At 66.7% G+C, this 9,454-nt stretch overlaps 3 protein-coding genes across 3 annotated transcripts in view; 2 read left to right on the forward strand and 1 right to left on the reverse strand.

Moving 5' to 3' along the window:
* The window catches only part of PFL1_06647 (uncharacterized protein), a gene marked incomplete at both ends in the record, with an annotated part of 3,305 nt that extends 978 nt beyond the window's left edge, over positions 1 to 2,327 (reverse strand). The window contains 3 exons of the mRNA XM_007884193.1: positions 132 to 231; positions 326 to 2,140; positions 2,234 to 2,327. Of these exons, the coding sequence (XP_007882384.1) occupies positions 132 to 231; positions 326 to 2,140; positions 2,234 to 2,327 (2,009 nt within the window). The remainder of the gene's footprint in view (positions 1 to 131; positions 232 to 325; positions 2,141 to 2,233) is intronic.
* Positions 2,328 to 5,773: 3,446 nt separating this feature from the next.
* On the forward strand, positions 5,774 to 7,421 carry PFL1_06648 (uncharacterized protein; the record flags this gene model as incomplete). Its single annotated transcript, XM_007884194.1, has 3 exons — positions 5,774 to 6,754; positions 6,843 to 6,912; positions 7,042 to 7,421. 3 exons carry the CDS (start codon positions 5,774 to 5,776, stop codon positions 7,419 to 7,421), a joined length of 1,431 nt encoding a protein of 476 aa, XP_007882385.1.
* Positions 7,422 to 8,221: 800 nt separating this feature from the next.
* On the forward strand, positions 8,222 to 9,010 carry PFL1_06649 (uncharacterized protein; the record flags this gene model as incomplete). Its single annotated transcript, XM_007884195.1, has 4 exons — positions 8,222 to 8,243; positions 8,370 to 8,640; positions 8,759 to 8,840; positions 8,963 to 9,010. 4 exons carry the CDS (start codon positions 8,222 to 8,224, stop codon positions 9,008 to 9,010), a joined length of 423 nt encoding a protein of 140 aa, XP_007882386.1.
* Positions 9,011 to 9,454: the final 444 nt, after the last annotated feature.

Here is a 9,454-nt window from a genome sequence, read left to right on the forward strand (position 1 = left end):
GACGACGAGAGAGAGAGAGAGAGAGACGAGAGAGAGAGAGAGAGAGAGGGAGGGTGGAGGGAAGGGGGGATTGGTCAGCGACGTTCGTCCTCAATGGATTCGTAATGGCCTGCTGGAGGTTAGACACTCACGCGTCGACGCTCTTGCCGCCAAACTCGGTCAAATCTGATTTGTCGTCCGTCAGCAGCAGCGTGGCCTTCTGGTCGACGCTCTTGGACCACGACTCATCGTCTGAAGGATAGATGCGAAGGGTGTGAGGCGGAGGATGGTCAGCGTCAGTGGGCGAACAGCGCGAGCGACCTCGGAAGCCGCGTCTTGCACTCACTGGTGCTCTCCCTCGGCGTCTCGCAGAGCACTCCGGGCGGCGCCTGGCGTCGGGCGTGGCGCGGACTCCGCCGCAGGAGCTCCTCTCCGAACTCGCAGATCAGCGAGAGGTAGTAGTCGGTGTGGTAGACGGTGCGCAACAGGTCGAGATGCCAGTCGAGGTGCTTCTTGAGCTTGGCCCTGCGCGCCTCGCGCCTCTCGGGCTCCTCGTCGGCATCGTAGCCCTGCTCAAAGACTTCGTCGCCGAGCTCCGGCTCCAGCTCGCGGTGCCTTGCCAGGATGGCGTCCGAGGCATTGGTCTGCAGCCAGGCGGCCCCCTCTTCGGCCTCATCGCGGAAGAGGACGGTGCGGTCCTCTTCCTCGAACTTGGCCACCAGCGCCTTGACCTGCTTCAGGTCCTGCTGCAGCCGGACGAAAGAGTTTGCAAACTCGGGCACCGATCGCACCTTGCCCGACGCGGGCCGCGCCGAGACGGTGACGTGGACAGCATAGCCGTCAATGTCCTTGCCCTCGAGCGCCCGCGCCGTCTCCTCCATGTCGGTGCCCTCGTCGTACATGGCCCAGCCGACGCGGTGCCACCGCTTGCCCGCGTGCGGCTCTCCGAGCGCCAGGTAACGGAAGCCCGGTCGGCTCTGGAGGTGCTCTTCGAGCTTGGCGCGTGGAATGTCCGAAGGGATACCCGTGACGAGCAGCTGGCAGTCCGAAGCAGGAATGGGCACCTGCTCCCCGGGGATCGGCTCGATGCCGCCGTATCGCGTCGTGAGCACCGGGTCGCCGATCCGCACGCTCTCGGCCCGCGGGCGGCGGACGTCCCGGTGGTCGTCCCTTCCGTTCCTCCCCTCGCGCGCGTCGGGATCGGCCCCCTCGTCGTCGACATCGCCATGCCTGTCGCTGGCGAGCCCCTCGGCCTCGCCCTCCACCTTTACCCCGGCCGCATCCGCGGACAAGCCCGAAGAGGCTTCGGTGGCCACCTTGAGGTCAAAGTTGACGGCGTCGAGCTTGCCGCTCGCCAGCTCCTCGAGCCAGGCCTCCTTTCTGCCGAGGCGGCCAGCGCGCTTCCGCTTCTGCCGCGCGGCGACGAACCCTTCCGCCGCGCTGTACTTTTCCTGGAACCAAGGCTCGTCTTTCCGCCTCTCGAAGAAGGCCTGCATCGCCCGCTTGGAGAAGGCCAAGCGGTAGACCTGGTAGCCCTCGTACAGCTCTTGCGTCGTGGGCACGTCGATGCTCCGGTCCTTTGCCGACGGGTGGGCCGCCTTGGTCATCTGGGCGAATGCCCGGAACGGCAGCAGCGTCTCGGACTGCATCGGGTCCGGTGGCGGCAGCGCCTCGCCTCCGCCGTTGCGGTATGCGGAGCCGCTGACGTCGCGACCGTAGTCTGGGCCGCCCCTCCTTTGGGGCGTCGCCGAGGCTGCGGGCCCGACATCGCCATACGCCGCGAAGCCTCGGTCGCGCTCGCGGTAGTGGCGGTCGCGCGGGTCCTCGTCGTCGTACCGCCTCCTCGCCTCGTAGCGGTCCCGATCCGATGCGCCGTAGTCGTCGAGGTACGCCGGATCTCGCTCCCGGTAGTACCGCTCCCACTCCAGTGCGCGCTCGCGGTCCCGCTCGTACGGGTCGGCGCCGCGACCATAATCGTCGTAGCCACCCCGAGCAGCGGCGACGTAAGGCTTGCCGTCGACGGCGGGCGGAGGATACTCCCTCTCGCGGTCCCAGGCGTCGCCGGGAGCGGGAGGGTAGGCGCCGTACGCGCTCGCCCGACGCTCCGAGGCGTACCGGTCGAACGTCGGAGAGGGCGAGCGACCACGTTTCCGAGATCGGTCTACTTGGGAGAATTGTGGCGGTGGCGGCGGAGCCGAGGTCAGTCGCAGCGCTCTCCAGGCGTCGATGTCGCTGAGACCGAGCGCAGACTCACCAAAGGCATCCTCGATCGGGTGCTTGTAGGCCGACGCCGGGTCGTCGAAGCCCGCAGGACGTTCGTAGCCACGATAGGAGTCGCGGTATTCCATTTTGATGGCCTGTTCCAGCGGCGAGGGCAGACCAGGGTCTTGGGGGGTCCTCCACGTAACGCAGCGGACGAATCGGCGCAGGGCGCGCCTGATGGGACGGTGCGAGCGAGCAGAGAGGCTGGTGTGGCGAGACTGCTGCAGTGTTGGGACCAGCGGGGTGCGAGACGAGACGAAAGGGTGGACGCAAAGGCCGAAGCGGATAGGGTCGATGATGAGAGAAGAGGATGAGGGATGACAGGGGGCAGAGGCAGGGTAAGCGGACGGTCGCGAGCAGGCGCCGAGAGGAGAGGGCTACGGCCACGGTCAGACAAGGATGCGAAGTTGCCAGCGAGTGGTGTGTCTTGGATCGGACGGCTAGGTAGGGCGATGCACTGAGGCAGCAGCTGCTGCAAACAAGCTTCGACTGAGCCGGAGGGGGCGTGGTGGTGGCAGCAGCAGGCAAGGGGCGTGATGGCGCAGCGGCCGACTTCGCTGACGTCTGGTGGCTTTCATGAGGCGATGGGATAGCGCATGCTGGCCAAGTCGGACAGTGCCAGGAAGACGATGTATGATGCAGTGCAAGCGCGTCGGACAGAGGAGTGTGCCGAGGTGGGTGTGGTGGGAGAGGGCGAGGAAGATGGCGATGATGTACACTTACGGAGATGCCAACCGCTGAGTCGAGATTGATCGGCTGAAGCGTGCACTGCTTTTCCGGCACGTCGACGAGGCGGCAGCAGCGGTCGATGAGGGTGTTGATGTTGGTGGTGGTGATGGTGGTGGTCGGTGAGGGCGAGGTGGAGAGCGATGAGGTGCGGGCGGCTCTGTGTGGCCTGACCTGATTGAGCGACCCTCTGAGCGGGCGCGCCCGTCCTCAGCCCCGCCAGCCAGACGACAGTCGAGCCAGGCCAGCTTGGCGGCCAGCCCGCCAACCCCAGGGCGCGCGCGTTGCTCGGCGACCAGGCAGGGCCGTGATCGGGATCGGGATCTCCCATACCATCGGGTGCTCGGCTTGCGAGTTGGGGCCAAGTTGGGGCTTGCCCGAGCGCCTGCAGGCAGGCAGGCCAGGGCAGGTCAGGCCTGCCGGTCTGCCAGCCCATGTCGCGACGGCGGCGAGCCTCGGGGCCAGGCGCAAGGCGGCAGGCGGCGGCGGCAGGCAGGCACCTCCGTCCGTTCAGTCTGGCGCCGTCTGCAGGTGGACCCGGCGACAGGGAAGCCGGAGAGGCGAAAGGCGCAGATGGGCAGGCAGGCAGGCGGCAGGCAAGCAGGCCAGCCAGCGGCAGGGACAGCCAAGGGCTCGCCACTTGCCAGCTCTCGCTCCCTCTCCGCACGGTCACCCACACACACGCCGCCGCCAGCGCCGTCGTCGTCGAACCATCGGCCCAACCCTCCCCTGCTCCTGCTCCTCCTGTTGCTACTCCTCCTGCTCCTGCTCCTCGGCCGCCCGCGGCAAAGCTACACGCTTTCATCGCCATCGCCTTCGCTCTGCGCGCTCTCGGTCCACCCCAAGCCGCACTTCGCCGACCTCGGATCCTTGACTCGCTCGGCCCTTTCCGCCAATTCGCCGCGACCCGTATTTCTCCGAAACACGACCAAGAGACGTCTGTTATATCGTGGCTCGCCGACGGTCCTTCCGGCCAGGATCGCCTCTCAGCGCCGTGCTCTGCCCTCGTCTCGGTCTCCTCGGCTGGTCCAAAGAAGAGCCCCGACGACTAGAGCGCGTCACCAAGGCCCGGCGCACCGGACAGCATCGGCGTCCTCCCGGAGACGGAAGCGAATCCTGACGTCTATCCAGCCACGCCTCCGCTGCAGCATCACATCCACCAGTCGTCTCGGGGACCAACCGCGCTGGCCTCGCATTCTGGCCCAGAAACGGACGGCGCTTGGCGAAGTGCGCCTCTTTCGTCGTCGTCGCATCTCGGCCACCACAGTCGTCGCCTCCGCACTCACCAACAACGGACCGGCGCTGCTTCCTGTGGCCTCTCTCTGACCTTCGCGTCTGCTTCCCACGGGTCGTCTGCCTTTGACGGCGAGCTAGAGCCGGGCAGAGGCAGCCGTCAGCGAAACCCAACGGATCGTCCGTAGGTCGTCTTCGGATCTGCCGTCGGCGACCAGCCGGTCACGTCGCCCGTCACGATGATGCCCAACGGCGCCGCGCAGGCGTACCCGATGGCACCTGGGCCTCACCAGCATCATCTCGTCGGAGTGGCCGCTCAAGCAGGCGGCTACGGCGTGCCACAGCCCGCCTACGCCCAGCAGTCCATCGGCGGTCATCCGATGCACATGCCGGGCCCATCACAGCCTCAGCAGGCCCAGATGCAGCACCAGCAGCCACAACCGCAACAGCAGCAGCACCAGCAGCACCAGCAGCAGTTTGGACAACCGGGTCAGCCACAGCCTCAGGCCATGTTTCACCAGCGGCCGCAGCAGGGTCAACCGCAGCAGCAACCTCACCAGATTGGCATCCCGCAGATCCAGACGCCAAACGGGCCATCGTCCAACGTCGTATATCAGCAACCCAACCACCAGCAACACCAGCAGCATCAGCAGCACCTTCAGCAGCAGCAGCAACAGCAGCAGCAACAGCAGCAGCAGCAGCAGCAGCAGCAGCAGGCTCAGATGGGTCGCATCTCACAGCCGCAGACTCCATCCGCCTCCAACGGTCAGCACCTTGCGGGCCCGCCCCGCGGTGCGGGCGCGATGGCATCGCCATTCGGGCAGCGCCACGCCGGCAGCCCACAGACCATGCAACAGCAGCAGCAGCAACCGCAACAGCAGATGGCGCCGCAGATTCGGTCGCAGGCCAATCACCTTTCTGGAATGCCAGGCCAGCCACAACCCCAGCCGCAGCAGCAGCAGCCGCAGCAGCCGCAGCACCTCGTCGGCTCCCAGGGCACAGCCGGGCCGCACCCGTACACACCTGTGCATGCTCAGGGCGCGATACCGGGGCGGGTCCCCACGCCGCAGATGGGGCCGGGAGGTCTGCCGATGCAGGCCAGCGGGTCGGGACAGGGCCAGCCAGGGTCGACGTCGCTCTCGTCGAGCCCGCGCGTCGGCACCCCGATGCGGCCGCTGTCGAGCCAGCAGATCCTGCCGCCCTCGGGCAGCAGCCTTCCGCCAGGCTCGATGACACCCGGTCACCCGCGGCCACCCTCTGCTGCCGGCATCCCCGTCCCGTCGGCCAGCGCGCCCCCAGGCCAGGCTTCGTTTGGCGGCGCACATACACCGCAGGCCGCTCCGCCATCGGGTACGCCGCTGATGCGGTCCGGCACGAATCCGCTCGCTGCGGCCTCGCCCGCCGTCGGCAGCGCGGGCGCGAGTCCCATGGTCGGCGGCCTGGCGCCCCTCTCCCGACGGCGGCCAACAGTGCCGCCGCCGCCGCCAGTGTGCCAGCAGTCCAGCCGCCGACGGCGGGTCCCTATCCCCAGCTGCAGTCCCAGTTTCCTCCTGGCTCGGGCGTGCTGCGCCTGATGCAGTACTCGGAGGGGCTCGGACCAGGGCCCAGCCGCAACGAGGTCGAGTACTGGCGCTCGTTTGTCGACGAGTTTTTTGTGCCCTCGGGCATCTTCCGCCTGCTGCTGTGGAACCCGGCGTCGCGAGAGCAGAAGGGCTTCGAGGTGCCCACGTCGGTGCTGCCCCGCTACTTCTACACCAGCTCCGTCTCGGGCGTCCGCAGCTCCCAACTCAGCCTCGACAACCCGCGCGAGTACACCACCGGCTACCCGGCCACGTCGTTGCTGCCGCCGCCGCCGGCCTCGACCAAGTTCCTCAGCAGCTTCCCCTCGCCGCTCGTCACCCACCTGGTCGAGGCGAGCCGGGCGACGATGTACACCAGCTTCGAAAACGGGTGGCAGGTGCAGATGGTTGGCCTGCTGCGCGCCCACTTTGTACCCTACGCCAAGCCCGTGGGCCCATTGCCGGGCCACGAGAACGGCGCCATGCCGGCGGCGAGGTACGATGTCCAGCTGCGCCTCGAGTCGCTTGACTTTACCGTCCATGCGCACACCGGCTACATCACGCGCGCTGCCATTCAAAAGACCAAGATCGAGACGGCCATCCCCAGCGACGTCGTCCAGCACATCGTCAGCCGGGCGGCAGCGTCGTCGTCGACAGGGTCAGACGCCGGCACGACGAGCCCGTCCAACAACACCGGCGGCGGTGCGGCGGCCAAGGGAAAGAAGGGCGGAGCGGGCGCCAAGGACCGGAAGGAAGAGGAGCGGGAGCGCGGCGACAAGCTGGGCGAGGCAAAGGCGGACGGCGGCAGCAAAAAGGACGACGATCGCGACCCTGCCGCCAACGTCAAGAGCGAAGACGACCGCAATCTCGGCGGCGACGATGAACCCAAGGCCGCCGCCCATACACCCTTCACCATGGCGGTCGAGCAGCACACGCTGCCAGAGTACCCGGTCAACGAGTACGGCATCTGCCTGCGTGCGATGCGGTGCCTCGAGGTGAGCACAGTGAAGAGCGGCTGATCTGGCCATTGGATGGACGGAACGGTGCACTGACCTTGTCGTCCCCTCATCACGCCCACGGCAGATCACCGAGAGCGTGTGCCAGCTTCGAGACCTGATCGACGTCAGCTTCAAGGACAAGATGGGCCCAATAGGTACGTCGCGAAATGCAGGAGAGGCATGCACCTCTCGGGCCCCCCCTCCACCTCGACAGGCATCATTGGATCACAACTGATGCGGAACCATGCTTTGCCCTTCCCCTGGCGTCCCCCGGCCGGAAACAGACACGCTGCGCAGGTTCGCCGCCCAGTACCGCGAGGCGCAGCAGAACCGGGCTCAGCAGAACGGCGTGCAGCCGAACGGCGCCTCTGCCGTCGGCGGCCATGGACAACCTGGCAGCCCAGCTACGGGCATGGCAGGGCAGCCTCTCCGCCCGACCAGCGCCCAGAGCCAGGGCCCCGGTGCCGGTGCCGGTGCTGGCCCTCCGCCGCCGGGCCAGCAGGGACAGCTGCTGCCGAGTACGGACGGCAATCCGAACGGCACTTCGCCCAGCGGCGCGGCAGTGTCCCAGGGCCCCGCGGGCGTCAAGCGCAAGAACAAGACGGCGCCGAGCCCAAGTCCGAAGCTCGGCCACGCCGCGAGCCCTGCCAAACGCCAAAGATGAGGCCAAGGCTGGGCGGGGACGCCGGCTGTCGCGCTCCCCACCGCCTCAGGTTTTCCACGGACGGCCTTCGGTCGCTCCATCTTGGCTCTACATGGCCCATTGCTGCGCTCGTGCTGCGGCTTTGGCATCCTCGTCCGGATGATCTCGGGTCAGGCATCCGCGCTGCTGGCCGAGCCGTCGGCCTTGCGTCGCCATCTCGCTTTTCGTTCGTCCCAGTTCCCGCTTGATCCTTTGCCTTTCCCCCTCGGCCGCCCCTTGGACGTCTCGTCGCCGCCCCATTATCATGTACTACTAGTAGCCAGACAGGACAGAAAGGGGATGCACTCCCACTCGATCCAAGCTCAACCCACCCTGTGCATCGAGATCGGCCAGGACAGCGCAGCAGCCCTGTTCGCCCGTCGAGCAATTGGCACCAAGACTGGCGATTGCAGAGGGCGGGAGGCGGGGGGGACGGTTGTCGTGCCAGTCTCGGAATTCGGGCATGGCCGCATCGCTTCCACGCGGCAGGCAGGCGCGGCATCGGCATGGGCTGTGTAGCTTGGTAGGTTGATTGGCGCGAAGAGCGGGGCCGACTGTGCGTGTTGGTTCCGCTCCACCATTGCCTCCGCCTTGTCCTCGACGCTGCCATCACCTCTTTCCTTTTCGCACCGGCGTCGTGTCTGGACCGTCACCTGCTCTGAACCGCTCTCCTTGCCGAAGCACAGCCCAGGAGCCACGCGTTCCGACGATTTCATATCACTTCACGACCCTCGCTTCTGTCGCGCGCCCACCTCGACGCGGTATACCAAGGACCGGACAGGATGTGGCTCACGGATCAGCAGAGTGAGTGTCGAAGCAGTCTGCAGAGGTGCACCAGCGCGCCTCTCGCCGTCCGCACCGACGTCAGCCTCGCTGACCATCCCCGGGCCCCCTCCTCGTCCTCATCTCCAACCTGCCCCGCTCCCGCAGAGATCGGCGTCGGCCTGGTGTCGTTCGGTGCATTCTTCCTGCTGGTCGGCATCGTCCTCTTCTTTGATGCTGCGTTGCTGGCGCTCGGCAACGTCCTCTTCACGGCGGGCATCACGCTGCTGATTGGCCCGCAAAAGACGTTTTACTTTTTCGCGCGCAAGCAAAAGATTCGCGGCACCGTCTGCTTCTTTGCGGGCATGTTTCTCGTCTTTTGCAAGTGGGCCGTCATCGGCATGCTCGTCGAGGCGTTTGGGTTCCTCAACCTCTTTGGGTGGGTCTCGGCGGCAGACTAGGTCGCTTCTGATGTAGGCGACCGGCGACGGTCAGCGTGTCGCTGACGACCGAGCCTTGCTCGCCTCCGTCCCCGCGGCGTCTTTGCGAACGTCCAGCGACTTTTTCCCAGTGATCCTCAACTTTCTGCGGCAACTGCCAGTGATTGGCAACGTCCTCTCGCTCCCGTACATCCGTGGCGTGAGTAGAAGCTGAGGAGAGTCCGCGAGGGCCAGGGCAAGAATGACGCTCGACGTGCGATGGCTGACCCGCCTGCTCTCTCCCCGGGCTCATCTCTATCGACCTCGGATTGATGACGGCAGTTCCTGGATCGGCTGGCGGGCGCCGGTCAGAGGCAATCAGCGGTATGAGGGTGTGCCTGGCCCGCCCTCTTCCGCTCGATGGTGACGAGATCCGCTGCGACGTCTCGCTGATCGCTACGAGAAAGGCTGCTTGCCGGCCGCAGCAGCGATGAGGGGCATCCAAAGGACTGGCCGCCGCGCCTCCCTGCACGAGCGACTACTCTTGCTCCGACTCCCTAGGCCTGTCATGCCGATGCTGCGCTGGCCTCAGCCGTGCTGCGAAATGAATCGACCATGCTCGGTCGTTGAAACAGGCCGTGCCTGCCTGACCTGCATCTGCCCATGTGTGTGTGTGTGTGTGTGTGTGTGTGTGTGTGTGTGTGTGTGTGTGTGTGTGTGTGTGTGTGTGTGTGTGTGTGTGTGCGCGCGCGCGAGGACGGACGGTCGGTCGGCGACGCGCGCGCGCGCGACGACGGCGGCGGCGCGCGCGTCGTTCGTGTCGGCGTGGTGGCG

The sequence above is a fragment of the Pseudozyma flocculosa genome (genome assembly GCF_000417875.1).
Source record: "Pseudozyma flocculosa PF-1 unplaced genomic scaffold scaffold00028, whole genome shotgun sequence".
Classification (NCBI taxonomy): Eukaryota; Fungi; Basidiomycota; class Ustilaginomycetes; order Ustilaginales; family Ustilaginaceae; genus Pseudozyma; species Pseudozyma flocculosa.